The sequence below is a fragment of the Fistularia commersonii genome, chromosome 7 (assembly GCF_037954325.1).
Source record: "Fistularia commersonii isolate RoL2024-O1a breed Wild chromosome 7, RoL_Fcom_v1.0, whole genome shotgun sequence".
Taxonomy (NCBI): domain Eukaryota; kingdom Metazoa; phylum Chordata; class Actinopteri; order Syngnathiformes; family Fistulariidae; genus Fistularia; species Fistularia commersonii.
In genome coordinates, this window is record NC_141290.1 from 3,130,303 (window position 1) to 3,146,096 (window position 15,794).

At 46.5% G+C, this 15,794-nt stretch overlaps 1 protein-coding gene across 2 annotated transcripts in view; it reads left to right on the forward strand.

Moving 5' to 3' along the window:
• Positions 1-15,794, forward strand: part of pik3c2a (phosphatidylinositol-4-phosphate 3-kinase, catalytic subunit type 2 alpha) — a 49,851-nt gene that overhangs the window by 20,332 nt on the left and 13,725 nt on the right. For both annotated transcript variants that reach the window (XM_086149146.1, XM_086149147.1), the window contains exons 5-14: positions 3,584-3,704; positions 5,190-5,301; positions 5,444-5,523; positions 6,524-6,587; positions 7,348-7,494; positions 8,256-8,289; positions 8,462-8,702; positions 13,217-13,339; positions 13,441-13,608; positions 14,590-14,704. In XM_086149146.1, coding sequence (XP_086005272.1) covers positions 3,584-3,704; positions 5,190-5,301; positions 5,444-5,523; positions 6,524-6,587; positions 7,348-7,494; positions 8,256-8,289; positions 8,462-8,702; positions 13,217-13,339; positions 13,441-13,608; positions 14,590-14,704 — 1,205 coding nt within the window. The remainder of the gene's footprint in view (positions 1-3,583; positions 3,705-5,189; positions 5,302-5,443; positions 5,524-6,523; positions 6,588-7,347; positions 7,495-8,255; positions 8,290-8,461; positions 8,703-13,216; positions 13,340-13,440; positions 13,609-14,589; positions 14,705-15,794) is intronic.

Genomic DNA, 15,794 nt, shown 5'->3' on the forward strand with positions numbered 1-15,794 from the left:
TGCTCTCAGGAACAAAAGGCCTCAGTTCTGTGCAAAGCACGGATAGAAGGATCAGAAGACAGAGGAGAGGACTCCTCTTCTTCACCCCCCCTCTTTTCTCTCATTCGTCTCTCACTGGTCGTCCTGTGCAAAAGTCTCGTTTCTTTATTTACATCCCACGATCCTCAACCTCTTGGTTGATCCTGCCTCCGTGGGCCGTCCGTGACATTCTCGCCCTCCGGCACAACGGCAAGACAATCGCAAAACCAAACGTGTGAATCGAATCATTTTCCCTCTTTCCTCACCCGCCTTCCCCGTCCCTGTGTTTTTTTTTTTTGCTCCTTAACTTTGCATTTTTCACATTCCTTTCAAGGATCCATCTCCTCTGGAAATAACTAAATTATGTAACCCTTCGCTTAATATTGCAAAAGGGCCGAGGTGCCGATTTACAAGTGTCTCGTAAGCGCGTGAGAGGCAGAAACCGGGAAATAAGCAGGCAGAATGAAGTTGAAGCTCCGGATCGTCTTTGGTTTTTGACCATATCATTCATTTTATCCTGCGAGCGGAGGCCCAGTATGTTCGCGGGCTTGGCCGCAAGCCTACTGGCATCTTCAAATTCCCTGCTTGCTGTGGCCAAAAAAGGGGGCAACAGAAGGGCTGATGTCGGGGTAAATGGTCACTGACAGAAGTCCAATTGAAATATAGAGGCTGGAGCGGAGAGCAAGAAGGTCGCGGAAACAGAATACGGGAGTTCCTCGGCTTACGTTGACATTCTGTTCCCACGGCGATTTTCACGGCAAGTCGAACTCAGATACAGTATTGTACATTCGGACCTGTGTCACTCACCTACATGTTCCTTTTCTTTTCCTTTTCATCGAAGCTCTGCCATCAGAAGAGTATGACTTACGCTTGGGAGCCATAACGGAGGGCAAAAAGTTTCCAAAAAAACAACCCAAACAAAAAAAAAAGGGAATGTAGCACGATCAAACATGGCGCACAACTGCCGAATGTAAACAAAGCCTCGTATGGCGCCGTATGATGACGTATCCTTCCGCTCCCTTCATCAACACGTTCCTGCGCGAAATATAAAGTCCCAAACAACATAAGACAGAATCAAGATTTCCTTAATTTGTGGGAGATGGCAACGTTAACCAAAAAACTGGTTTATATCAATTCCGACACATTGACGTTTTGTTTGATAAATGGTCCAGAATTGGACTTTCTCTAACAGGGATTACAACACTGCAATGAGATAAAGTGTTCCTTTATCTATCCTGTGACAGGGGATGTAGTCATACATTTGCGGTGCGTGAACTTGCCGCCACTTGCATGCCAGCAATCTGCAACATTTCCATAGCCTGCCGCAAGATACGGCGTATCTGTTCCCGCAAGCCGAGTCGCACGTGACCCGGGTCACGTTCCCCCCCGCCGCAGGCCGCCGCGTCGTAAATATCCAGTCTTGCTCGCCGCCGGGAAAAACGCCGATTTGCCCAATTAGCTCAGGCTGTAAGTAGATATTAGCCGCGGTCGCAAACTCGTGTTCTCGTTAAGACCCAGATGTTTCCTTTTTCACGCAGCCGACCGAGATCCGATCGAGTAGGAGAGGGTTCCGATTTGAAAAGGAGAAGGCCCGCAGAGAAAGTTGTGCGTTCTGGAGTCGCCGAGTCTAACATGCCACAATTAGGCGTTTCCACGCTTTCCCCCCAGCTCGGCTACAACTTTCCCTCTCGTTTCCCTCGGCGCTGTCATGGTTTTCACATTTTATGTCGTTGTCTCGTATCTATTTGTTCAGTTTCACGGAATTAAATACTTGAAAGCCTTTCAGTTCTGGATTTGAGAAACGCTGTGTGGCTCCCTCCAGCAGCCCACTTTTATCTGATCTGACTTAAACTCCACTCCAAAAAAGAAAAACCAAACTAGAAGTTGTATCCGTCTCCAGCTGGACGCTCTGACTAAATTCTTTCTTTCCGGAGACGACAGAGAGTGGTGACATGGCACTTTCTGCTCCCAAAGTTTTAATCTGCGCTCTCTTCGTCACATGCTGGCTGGCCAGCATCGATCAGGCTACAAGTCGAAACATCTGGCACCCTCCGTCATGTTCCACATCTTTCCAGATTCATAAGAAACGCTCCTGAAGCGTTGATTTTTCGTCTCCATTCAAGTCTTCCGTTGAGTGACAGTCGCTCCCTCTTCTTAAAGCTGATGCACCAGCTGCCGCCGCGGTAACGTTAGCCCCGCCTGAATCCCTTCCCTAAGAACGAAACGTGCCTTCGCCTTTCGATCCATGTGGGAACAGCCTCCTCTTTCTCCAGCCACAGGAATTCTTTTTTCCCCCCTCGATCTGGCGTACATTATTAAGTTGCCATCGGCACGATGCTTGGCAAAGTAAACAAGGTGGCGTTTCATTGTGTTGGGTTGCATGACGAAGGTGCGTCATAACGATCCCAACAACGCTCCGGTTGTAACAGCTGCGACTTTGGAGTCATTGTTGGATAAAGTCACGGTCACACCCATGGTCTGTACGTCACCTAAAGGCATTACAAGGTGTTTCCGATGATCTGATAATGCTAGACCATTTTTGGAGTGAAGGCGTTTGGAGTTCATGCACCCATAAAGGCACTGAGGCCGGGTTTTGTTCGATAGGCTGGAACTCCCAAACTTGCCCGCTAAGACATTAGCATCCTCCCCCGCCAGGTGCAGAAATGCTAGTTGCTCAAACAGCGTTCTCCTTATTTACTTGGCGCCATCAAATAAACGCCATTGCTACCTCCCTTGGGATCAAGAAAAGTGGGGCTCACTCCATTGGTTTGTGACAAAACACCCCAAATGCAAAAACCCCAGTGACCAACATAATAATGAACATTGAGTTAGCGATTTAAAAAAAAAACAGCCACCATTCCTGAGAAGGGTGGAGGCGTGCTATTGCTGTATCCACGGGTGGTCTCCTTTGCTCTGCATCTATATAAATGTTTGGTGTAACCTGAGCATGTGTAGATACGGAGATGTGACTGTCGACTTACGCTAGCTTCCAGGTTCCCCTTTGCCGGGTCACATCAGATATCGGCGGATACACAAACACAGTCGGCTGACCCCGAGAGACCTCCTGCCTTAAGATCTTGGCATAACACACGGCAGACTGCTTTCGATTCAGGAGCAGATCTGGTTGGAGATGGAAACCTATCAGGGTGGTTCACAGGCACTGTAGTCCTGACAACCATTGGGTCCAGGGGTCAAGTCCCACGGCAGTGAATGCACGTCTATTATTATTGCCAAAGTGCTCATGGTGCTGCCTCCTGGTTTGGGACCCCTTTCCATGACATGTATGCCTTGGAAAGAAAATGGCATTTTGAGGGCATCTCCAACCCTCTCCTCCTCATGGACGTCACTGTCCTGTCCTGCTGATGTGACCTGTGCCATGCTTGTTTTTGGTGCCTTCAAAAGAAACATCTCCCATGATCTGTTTTTGACTATTGGTCTTTCCGCCAATGAAATCCCTCGCCGTCCATCCGGATCCCCGATAGTTCCCTCCACTGGCTTTCCATCTGCTTCCATCCCTTCCCCCACTTTGTATCAGACTAACCCATCCTTCTCGTTCCCCCGCCAGTGAGTTCTCCGGTGGAACTGCTGATCAGCCAGACTCTCTGCTGGGTCCACGACGACCTGGACCAAGTGGACTTCTCCAGCTACCTGCTCAAAGTCTGCGGCAAGGAGGAGGTCCTGCAAAAGTGAGTGGAAACCCCCGCTTGCCAAAAGTCCTGTTTCTGTCCAACAAACACGACGCCTTCCTCTTGGGGAAGTAGAGGAAACATTTCCCGCGCAGATTTGTTTAAAATGCATCTTCATCTCCCTCGCCCCCACTCTGCCGTAGCCTGTACCTTGGCCTCGCCTCAAAATCTCGTACCAAAAGCAGCTGTTTCTACACGTTGCCACAGAAAGTTGCTTTTTTTTTTCCTCTCTAATCTTGGGTCGCGATGGGAACGGCTACTCCCACACAAATGTTTAAAGGTCCAGCACATGCAGAAACTCAAAGTTTGATATGTAGAATTACCATGCGGCAGAGGAACTTTGACACAAGAGTGTGCTTTAAGTCATACATACAAGTTATTGTTCCTCCTCATTAATTCAGAGATATATTTGGATAGAGCGTTTTTTTTTTTTTTGTTCTCATCGCACCGTTCTTGCACCAAATATTGGGCAAAGAGAAACATCTCGGTCCGCTTCATGCTCTTCGTAAATACATAATATGTGATCAGAAGGGAATGTCCAAAAGCTGTTTGTGTGTATATTCTATTTCAAGAATTAACCGTTTTGCATGAAGAATGGGGAAATAGACCAAATACAAGTTGACAGATTCGGGAAAGTGATAACTGGAAAACTTGCCACTTAATTCCCTTTTGCTATCGCGTTTTGCAGCAATAGGAATGTGAGGGGAAAAAAAGCAGATTGTCCTTTCTGGGATAATACGTGGTTGAAAACTGTATAATATGTTTTCACGTTTATTCAAGCAGCGTCATTTACATCTGTAAAGGACGGGGATGAAAATAGATTTAGACGCTTCATGTTGAGAAAATGGAGATTCCAGAAAGGAGTGTGACGTTGACGTTGTGTGAGACTCGCACCTCCGGGAGAAACGAGAGGGATGCTATTCAGGAGGTGGAAATAAACCAATGCTAGATGCTGTTTCTGCCATTTCAGAATAAATGCCTTTTTTTTTTTTTCTCATGTTAGGTGACACGCACAGAAATAGAAAAATTCATTTTAAATGGACTGCATTTATCGCTGCTACCTGCTCGCGGCAGTACAAAGAACCCTATCAAGATGGGTTCTGAAGCAGCGCACGTTCTCCTCTGATATATCAGTGACACCGTCCAACCCCGCCGACCCTATCAGTCCACCCAGCGTCTGATTGTCATCTCTGTTTGCAGAGGTTACCAAGGAAGTGTTATTCTAACCCTGACCCCGAAGCTAATCCCGGCCCCCTGTGTCATTCTACTTGTAATGACACATAATCAGGCCCCGCCCCTTTTTTGGACCCACCTAATAGCAGAAAAGCTGTTGTGTATAGTCTTTTCCTGCTCTGACCTCAGTCATGGCAAACACACTTATTGTATTGTATTCCTATACATCAACAAGTACTTGTCGTTATCCCCAACACGTGGCCTGATTTTTTTTTTTTTTTCCTCCCCTCCTTAACCTTGTGTCTCTTGTAGTAAACACAGCCTTGGCAGCCACGAGTACGTTCAGAACTGCAGGAAGTGGGAGAACGAGATCACGCTGCAGCTCCTCTCGCACTCCACCATGAGAAGGGACTTGGCGCGCAGCGTAAGTCCAAGCTGATATTAACTTAACAGCGACAGATTTATTGTGCTTTTTTTTTTCCCCCCACGAAGCCAATGTATCATGTGAATGCGGCAGTAAATACTCCCCGCCCGTAAATCGTCCCGTGTTTTTTTTTTCCCGTTAGGTGGAAGACGACAACTCTCCAATAGACTTAGAGAAGCACCTCGGCCAAGTGGAGAGGCCATTTAAGGAGAACGTCACTAGGTAAGTGGGTATGAATAAATGGACGATGGCATACAAAGTGTGCAATGACATAAAGAGATTTTCTCTCGGCCTATCTGTTACATACTTTCGAGCGTGTTTTAGCTTGGGCAGACTTGATGCTACATCGTGATCTATCGGTATAGATCATTGAGGACGGTCCATACAGGCCGGCTGATGTTGTTTTGTTTTTACGTTTGCTTATTCACTTATGATTGAGTATTTTCCGAATGTCCCCATTTACAACTGCACAATGTGACTTCTTCATTGGTCTCAAGTCCAACATTGGACTGATGGACTTGGATGGGCCGATGGGTCTGATGCTACGCAAAGGAACGGTGAGACTACAGGGAGGGGACAAACGGAAAGTGGAGGATTTGAAATACTTAGGGCCAGTAGTCCAGAGCCACTGAGAGTGGAGAGAAGAGGTGAAGAAACATGTTCAAGCAGGTTGGAAAGTTGTCAAAGACGGAGGAGAGAGCAGGAATGTTGTATGCTTTAGAGACAATGGCATTGAGCAAAAGACAGGAGGCAGAGCTGGAAGCTACAGCGATGAAGATGTTAAGGTTCTCTTTGGGATTGAGGAGGACAGATAGGATCAGGAATAAGTCCACTAGAGGGACAGCAAGTCTGATGAAGATGGCTTGGACATGGACAGAGGAGGGACAGTGAAGATGTAGGCAGAAAGGTGCTGAGGTTGGGTCTACCAGGCAAGGAGATTCATTCATGGTTAGTAGGTGGACAAGGAGAGGGTTAGATGGAGGGATATGATTGGCCGTGGCCACCCCTGATGGGAGCAGCCCAAAGGAAAACATGAAGTAGGTTGAATTCCCATCCTGTGCAGGCGGATAGCTATCCGATAGTATCATGTGCTGTAGGAAGTTTGAGGGTAACAACGCTGTATCGTGGCTGAAATATCACCCCGTTGGTCGATCTCGGATTTTTTTACTCCCCTATTTCGACGACCGGTCACCACCTCTCGTCTTTGTCTCTGCTCCTCCAGACAGGGCCTGACCGACTATCTGGAAGGCTATCACAACCAAGTCAACATCTGTCTCCAAAACGAGGTATGTTTGATCCCCGCGCACGTCTGGGAACGCATAAACAATGGCGCCAACAACTAGCAGATTTGACTTTAAAAGTCATGCAATCCAAAGAAGATGACGCTGAAGTGCATCCTGCCCTCCTCTCTCCCCATATATCAATAATTTGCGGTTGTATAACATCGTTATGTATACACGCATGAGGTCCAGCAGGAAAAGCTCTTTTTTTTTTTTTTTCGAATAAAATGTGAAGTGACGCGTGCAGTGCGGATCTAACACGACAGCACGACTCCAGCAAAGGTCTCCGTGTCAGTTCAAATACTTCACACGCGAACGCGAGCGGACCTGGGACATTCCTGGAAGCGAGGCTCTCGAGAAATTGCACATCTGTTTCCAGCCCGAGCGGGGCATTGTGAAATAATTGGACACAGACCGGCGCAATATCCAGGGGGTGCGCGCCATGCCCAGCTCTCTCAAAGCAGAGGGTAGTCAAAGGGATTTGAGTCAAGCATACAAGTCCAGCGCCACGTTGATTTGTGATCTGTTTGCGTGTAGATTTGGTGTTTGTATCATTTTTACTCAAAAGTGGTGAGCTAGCCAAGAGTTTGTTTTGACAAACGGCTGTAAGTAAGCTAATCCTGGCAGTTTGGTCTTCGGGAGTTAAATATCAGGAGGATATCCCTTTCACAACAAACTGCTCAAAAGAGTAATGCTGTTACAATACACACACACACATTCCCTGCCTATCCATTTTTTTTTTTTTGACATTTAACTCCGTGCACAGAACACCCAGTATAAGACAGTGGACCGGGTGGTGCAGACGGTGAAGAACCTGTGTTGCGCCCTCGACGAAGTGGAGACCCAGCCCGTCACCGAGGCAGTCAAGAGGCTGCGCCACTCGGTCAACTTACCGAGGACCCGGTCGCCCAAGGTGAGCTACCGAACCAACGGAGACATTTGTATACTTGCCCCACGATTGCGTTTTAAGACGTGAAAGTTGACGTGCCGCAGGAGGTAGGAGGAGAGTTACAGTTTGCTTGGCGTGATGGGATGTAACCAAAGGGAAGCTGCACTCCACCTTGGTCAAAAGTGAGCAAGTGCACTGTCCACCTTCAAAGTACTTAAATGTTGCCTCTTGTGCAGCCGTTTAGATAGAACAGTAGATCTGGCGACGTGCTGGATTTAAAGCCTATCAATATACACGGTGTGCGCCACACGGTGCGTTCTCCGGTTTCGTCCCCCACTCCTAAAACATGCAGGAGGTTCATGGAGACCTTAGATGTGTGACTGAGTGAGTTAGTGGATGGTCATGATGACACGTGAATGGTTGTTTGTCTCAGTATGTGGCCCTGAAGGCATTTTCATGAAATGGTAAATGCACCACTCAGATGACGAATGTTTGTCAGAGGGACATGTGAACTTCATGACTTTTGCTAGAGGAAGGCTGCGCACGTCAAACGTTGCTATTTCTTATGCTCAGCTGACCCGATAGCGTAAACACGATTCAGGTTTTCATGTTGCTCCTGCAAAAATATGAGAAAACTTTCTCTGTTCTGCAATCCCCGGAGGGACCATGACTAATACAATTTCCTCAAAAGTCAGCATATCTTCAAAACACACATTGTTGCACATCTCCAAATAGCGCTTTTGTATCCCTCTAAGTTGTTTTTTTTTTTTTTTTTTTCTGTGCAGTTGGGGTCCACATCATCTGGCCAGTCGTCAAACGGTAAGAACCAACATACTCGATGACGCACTGTAGTCTTGTCTTAACATTTCAAGCTCCGCACGTATTTCTCGCCGTGCCAGCGATGGCTTCCGTTGAGCCGGTGCTAACTCCGTTGCCGAGCCGCGTCTTTGACAGTAGCTCCTCGATACTCACCGTTAGCCTCCGCCGACAGGTCACAGCAGCCCCGTGGAGGAGAGCATGGCCCTGCTAACGCAAGCCGTCTACGACTTGGTCAAGCTCTACTTGCGTTGCTTCTGCCCGCCGTCCGCCTCCTACGTCCCGCTGTCGTCAGCGCCGGACGCAAACGGGGAAACGGCGGAGGGGCGGGGCAGCAAAGAAGCCTCCGGGACCACCGACCACCTGCAGTTCACCCTCTTCGCCTTGCACGGGATCCCGGCCAACTGGGTCAGCAGGTACGACCACCCCTGCCGATTCCGCAGTTAAACTCTAAAACTAAGGATTTTTTTTTTTTGGAACGGTAGCAGATCGCGTAAGTGGCTAATTTTATCTCGAGATTTTCTGCGTAACCTAGCATAAAACCATTCATATTTCATACACAACCTTGTATGAAACAAGTATTGTCACTTCTTGTCTCTGCTTTTCACATTAAGAGCCCTCTAGTGCTTCGTGAACCTTCTGGCCACGAAGCGCTTAACCTTTAAAATGCAAGTTTAAACTTTTTTTTTTTTTCTTTTCTGTGAATAACTCACTACTATATGTGATAGTCGCTCAAAATTCGAAGGCAGCGGGGTGTTATTTCCACAGGAGCCGTTCACCGGAAGGTCACACCGTCAAACGTTTGATGCCAGTCGCTGTCGACTCATTTTTTTTTTTAAATTCTGTATTCGCGCGTCAAAGCTTTATTCGATGACTTTTTGCAGTAACCAAGGCAGCAGCTATTCCCGCTTGTCTACAAAGACCCAAATGATCACCCACGCTCAAAGTATTTTTAGTCGTCTCCCCCGGACAGGTGCGCGTGAAATGATGAAAAATGATTCTCTTAAAAAAAATAAATAAATAAAAAAATAAATAAAACAGCAGCATGGAAAAGCACATTTAGTTTGCGCCCAAGACTAGGCCTGTCCGATCGTTGGGAGGGACGTATCCGCTGGGAAGAATCCTTTTGTAACGCCAAAATAACACAGCGCCGTCTCCATCTCTGCTGTCAAAGCAGCGGGACGTGTTTCCCCCCCCGCTAAACAAACAGCTCCGGTGTTGCTCGCCGTGTCTTGTTTTTCCACGCCGGCGTCCGGTTTCAACCCGGCTCTTATCTCCCGTGCGCCCGCCTGGCGCCGCGCCGGGCCAAATTTTTCCATCCGGAGCTCCCGTCACGCACCAGCGGCCCGGATCAGCACGTCTCTGGCACGCCCGCTCACCGTACGACGGTGTTGAGCAGGTTTGGAAGTCCAGACGAAACAGTGGAGATACTTTAACTTAAGAAAAAGGGATTAAACGGAATATGTAATGTCAGTATTAGAGAGTTTTTTGATGCCTACGATCTAACATTATGTCATCAAGTGTCTGCAAATACTTTAAATACATCATTTTGATGTCCCTGTCCCTTTCTTGATATTTTTATATATTTATATATATGTGTGTGTGTGTGTTTATGTATGTTTTTGTGTTTTTTATATGTATATATTTATTGTATATTTATTTTATTTGTTGTATATATATATATATATATATATATATACACACACACACACACATACCGTAATTTCTGGACTATTGGGCGCACCTCAATATAAGCCGCACCGGCTAGCCGATCACTATCTCGGGCTTCCTCCTGCCCACTAAAACCGTCAAAGTCGTCTTCTTCGGTGTCGGAGTTGAACAAACTCAGAATTTCCCGTTCATTTTATCGGTCCGATGAGGATAACTGTTTTAGCGGCGTGAAGCTAGTTAGCTCCCCCCCCCAAAAAATTCCATATATTAGCCGCATCGTTGTCTATGTGAAAAAAGTTGCGGCTTATCGTCTGGAAATTACGGTATTTATTATATATATACATACCGTAATTGCTGGATGATAAGCCGCAACTTTTTTCCACTCAAACAACTATGTGGCTAATATATGGATTTTTTTTGGGGGTGGGGGAGTGGGGGGGGCTAATGAGCTTCATGATGCTAAAACATTTATCCTCGTCACATCGGACCGAAAAAATGAACGGGAAATTCTGAGTACATTCAACAGCGACACCGAAGAAGACGACTTTGACGGTATATATATATATATATATATATATATATATATAAACACACACAGCTGGTAGAACAAGTATTCGATACACTGCTGATTTTTCAGCCCATCTTCAAGGCTCAAACAGAGGGAAGGTCACCAAGATGTTGCGATACATGGCCTCATCCATCCTCCCCTCAATACGGTGCAGTCGTCCTGTCTCCTTGGCAGAAAAGCATCCCAATAAAGCAAAAAGCTTTATTTTGGTCTCATCTGACCACATGACCTTCTTCCATTCCTCCTCTGGGGACCTTACGTGCGCTGCAGAATTTTAATCCATGATGCGTCGTGCCTTTTTGATTGAGTGTGATTGAGTGTGTGGACAGGTGTCTTTTCTACAGGTTCAAACGGGTGCAGATTATGCAGGTAATGAGTGGAGAACAGGAGGGCTTCTTCAAGAACTAAGGTCTTGGAGAGACGCAATTCTTTCAAAATACTAAAATGCAAATGAAGAAGTAGTAGAGTACCTGGGATAAAAATTACACACCTCTACATGCTTTGCAAGCGGGAAAAGCTGAAAAATCAGCACATCAAATACTTGTTCTCCTCATTGTGTGTGTGTGCATGTGTGTGTGTGTGTGTGTGTAGAAAGGGACAGGCTCTTCTACTGCAGCATATAAAGGCTGTCAATCAATGACCCGATACATCTTTTTAACATTTTTACATTTTTTTACATCATTTCAACCTCGGTTGCAAGAACCAATCCCTGCGTTCGGCAGCACACGCAGGCTAAATACGCGTTGAAAATCCGTCTTCCCTGATTTTAGACGAGTCAAATTCCTGCTTGAATCAGATCGTACGTTTCCACGGCAACCTGGTTGTTAGTCTAACATCTCCATATAATTGCTCATGATGGGATTTACGCTGCAAATGGAGACGTTTTGAATCCGCGATCGACACTCCTGAATTGTTTTGATACCCTTTCCTTTGTTCGCCTGAGTCGCAAAAGTGTTATTGCCTGCTCTCTCTCTCGCTCTCTCTCTCTCTCTCTCTCGCGCTCTTGCAAAATACCGCGAGTGTGAACATGATGTGACTGTCCGACTAAACCGGGCTGGAAGGCCGAGAGCTGTGTTGGAATGATTAACGTAGCTCTCGTTTGGCTCGGCCCGTAAAGAGAGAGACTTCCTAATAGCCGGCTTATTTACACCGGCGGCCCGACAGCTATTTTAAGCCCGTGCTCGACATTACTGCGGCGCTGTTCATTCCAGAGGCCCCCTTCAGAAATATTTAGCTCCTCGCAAATCCCCCGAGACCAGCGGGCGCAGTATTCCCCCGGCGTGGCGTCACTATAACGCGCCCCCCCCCCATCGAGCCCTGAGTGTTTGGCGTCGCCGCAGCCCGCGTGTCGTCCATCTGGAGCCTCAGCGGACGCCGCGGCGCTGCCAGCGCGTTGAGCCAGCGCGACCCGCGGCGGAAGCTGCCAGCACAGATGGCACAGAGCGCAGAGTCAAGGCTGTAGTAGTGACGCATGCGTCTGATGTCATTTTTTTTCCTTTTTTTTTATTTTATTTTTTTCCACCATCCAGTCACGCACAATTGAGAACAGAAGAATTTTTTTTTTTTCTTAACCAGTTGGAAATGCATTTTTACTGAAGCAGCAAAGCTTCCCCTTTTTTTTTAATGTTTGCAAAGAAGCAACTCGTAGGTGTGTTGCTTGTCCGCTTCCCGCTTTTGAGGTATCACCTTGAAATGCTAAGCCGCCCACTGCGTGTGCACGTGGCCAAACGGCGTGACGCCTCAAGAGGATTCCTCAGTAGAAACGGGACGATGCGAACGCTTCCACCCGCGCATCTCTTTGTGGAATCGAGATATATAACCTGGCAGCGCGCAGGCCGGCTCTCGGCTGAAGGGCCCGCAGTGCAGAAACTATGATGTGAAGCTCTCTGCAGAAAAGACCATTTTCAGCTGGAGGATTAGTTGTTTTCGGCTCCGTTAGCAGCAGATCAAGTCAGATTTATCTGATGTACGCGGTGGCAAGTCACGACAGTCGTCCGATGAGCGCGTCGTGGCCGTGATGTTAAAAATGAGGGACAGAAACCCAAGACCTGGGCAAGCGTTTGGCAGCGACGGCGAGGAAACCGCAGCGGAAACCTTGGAGAGGTCCTAGCACAATGTTGGCGGCCTTCTGCCTCAACCAGTTGGGGTACAAAGAGAGGGCAGGGAGGGGCAGGCACAATATTAACAATGGCGCTAACAGTTACATGCTAATGCAATAATAGCTTTATTATTCGTAAAGACATAACAACGGGGAACACTTGGCGGGACCGCTCGTCGATTAAGCCACGCCCCCTGCGATCCTGCGACATGAAAGTAAGCCTATGACAGCACAACTAGGTACTAGCTTAGTGCTAACTCAAAACTTTCTGAAAAAGAAAGGTTCTCTGTCTGCTCTTAGACAAAGAGATCAGCCGCCGCTGCGCTTTAAATGTGAAAATATGTATGAGAAAACGTGGGGGGTCCTTGTGAAACCATTACCCACCTACACAGATGCTCTGTCTATGTAGGCAGATACCGCGGTGTCACCGAAACGCAGATGCTCGCGCTCTGTTCTTGTTAGCATGTAGGCGTCCGTGCGATCAGTGGACTCAGGGGACAAGTGTGTCACCCGATGCAGTTCCGAACTCACAGAACATACTCGCGTTGGAACACGTAGGCGATGCGATCTCTGTTTGTTGTGTTTCGTTACAGTTACGAGAAGTACTTCCTGGTGTGTTCCCTCACCCACAATGGCAAGAACCTGTTCAAACCGGTGCAGTCCAAGAGAGTGGGAACGTACAAGAACTACTTCTACCACATCAAATGGGACGAACTGTAAGTGATTCGACCTTTTTTTAAATTATCTTTATTTTTTTATTCGATTTTCCTCGGCTTTCTCCAGCAACTGACACCCCGCCCTCCCCCGTCTCTGCCAGGATCAACTTCCCCATAGCGGTCGCCGTGCTCCCGTTGGAGTCCACCCTGAGCCTGGCTCTGTTCGGGGTGCTGAACCAGAACGCCGGCGGCTCCCCGGATTCCAACAAACAGAGGAAGGGCCCGGAGCTGCTCGGCAAAGTATCCATGCCCCTCTTCGACTTCAGACGGTGAGAGGAGACGCGTTGTTATCAAATAATCAAAAATATGTTGGAGCTTCGAACCCTTCCTTCTCAATCGTAAGCAAAGAAGTCCAGTCTTTTTTAGGAGCTTGGAAGGGAAAGCTATGCTTTAAGTCCAGCTCTTTCTGACATTGTCTCTCTTTTTGGCACAGCGTTCCAAAAAGGTAGAAACCGATTGACGGTTTTCGGACAGACAAGTTCGAAGAAAGCAGTTCCAAGCGCTTCTGAGCTTGAATTTGGTTCCTCCAGGGGAACTTTTTAGCTTTGCATTCTGACAGGCCGTAAGGGACGACTTTAGGGACCGTTGTGACTCAAGGGCCTGCAACATGCACCTGGAGACCACACCTAAAAACTTTCCTTCCGTTTTCTCGCTGGTTCTGTCGATTTTGTCTCCGGAAAACAGCTGAGCAGTGACCGAAATGTTTTTTTTTGTTTTTTTTTTAAATGGCTCTCTGCAAGAAGTATCTGATAGTGGGCGTGGCTTATCACCAAGTACCTACATCACAAGTTCCTATGGAACCATAGAAAGAACCTACCTTGGAGGTTCAAGGAGCAGAGGTCCCTGGTTTCAAGTTCCTATGCTGTTCAAAAGAATCAAAAAAAGGTCCTCGCTCCTAAATTGTGTCTATTAGTGTCTAATAGCGTCTAAATGTAAACAATTCCGACAGTGGGAAAGGGGCTATTGCATGAAAAAGTTCAGGGAAAAGTATGGCACTGATCGTGAGAACGGCTTAAGAAACCACAGGAACCGGAAAAAAGTCCAACACGAACTGATGAGAATTTGATTTGGCCTTCAGGACATAATCAACTTTGATATTGAACTTTCATCTCAGGCTTTTCGCTCGTCGCTCAAGTAACCGTGGCAACGAAAAAACGTGACCGGGAAAGAGATCAAACCCCTACAAAGCCTCTCCTCCGAACCGGTTTTTGGAATGGCACGAGTTCATTTCGACCTCTCGGCCCCCCCAGGGTTCTGGCCAGGGGCACCAGGCTGCTGTGTCTGTGGACGTCGGCCCAGGGAGCCGCCGCCGCCGCCCCAGCAGGCAGCCGCAAGAGGACGCCCATGGAAAGGATCGTGCTGCAGGTCGGTGCCGCGGCGGCTGGTGACCGCTGGGAGTCACGGGGCTTTCATAACCATTTTTGAATCACTAAAAAGGCTTCATAGAAGTATAGTTACTCTTAATATATCTTATATAATTGGAAGCAGAGCAGCAGCACTGGTGAGATCGGCTGCAACAACCAATGAAATCGCAGATCATTCTTTATGACCAGTTATGGATAGTGGATTTGCTAAATTAAGATTCATAATGATTATTGTCTTGTACAATTCTGAAAATGTGTTTCCCTGTGCAATGAAATTCTTATTTTGCCGTCGACAGTGAAGCAAAAAAAAAAAAAAATTGATAATCATAATATTGCAATGAGATGTAAACAGTGCAGAGACACGTAAACAGTATCAACAGGATGTGCGAGTTGAAGGAAAGTAATGGGCAAATTGAAATGTAAACAACATATTTTGCCAGTTGTTGACAAGAAAAGTCTCGCTTTCTCTTTATACAGGACTGTCTCAGAAAATTAGAATATTGTGAAAAAAGTTCTTTATCTTCTGTAATCTAATTACAAAAACAAAAATGTCATGCATTCTGGATTCATTACAAATCAACTGAAGTATTGCAAGCCTTTTATTATTTTAATATTGCTGATTATGGCTTACATCTTAAGAAAACACAAAAATCCTATCTCAAAATATTAGAATATCATGAAAAAGTTTTTTTGTTTTTTTTTAATTGCATTACAGAAGTTAAAGAACTTTATCGCAATATTCTAATTTTCTGAGACAGTCCTGTATGTTTGTGTGTGTGTGTACATACATACAGTATATATTTGTAAAATCCTCCTGGCCTCAGTAAAGTCTTATTAAAAAAAATAAAATGATTAAAATGTTACATTATAAGTTATAACCATTAGAAAGTAATCCAAAAATCAGCAAGAAATTGCCCCCTTCTCCCAAAAATTGCCTCTGGAACACTAAATAATTGCACTGAAAGCATAACCATCAGGGGAAAACACCAGCAGCTAATGGTCCAATAAAAATATCAGCTGAAAATCAAAAAGGAACGACTGAAACCACCTGATCCTCGTCTGGGAATGATGTTAAAAAATATAAAACGCCC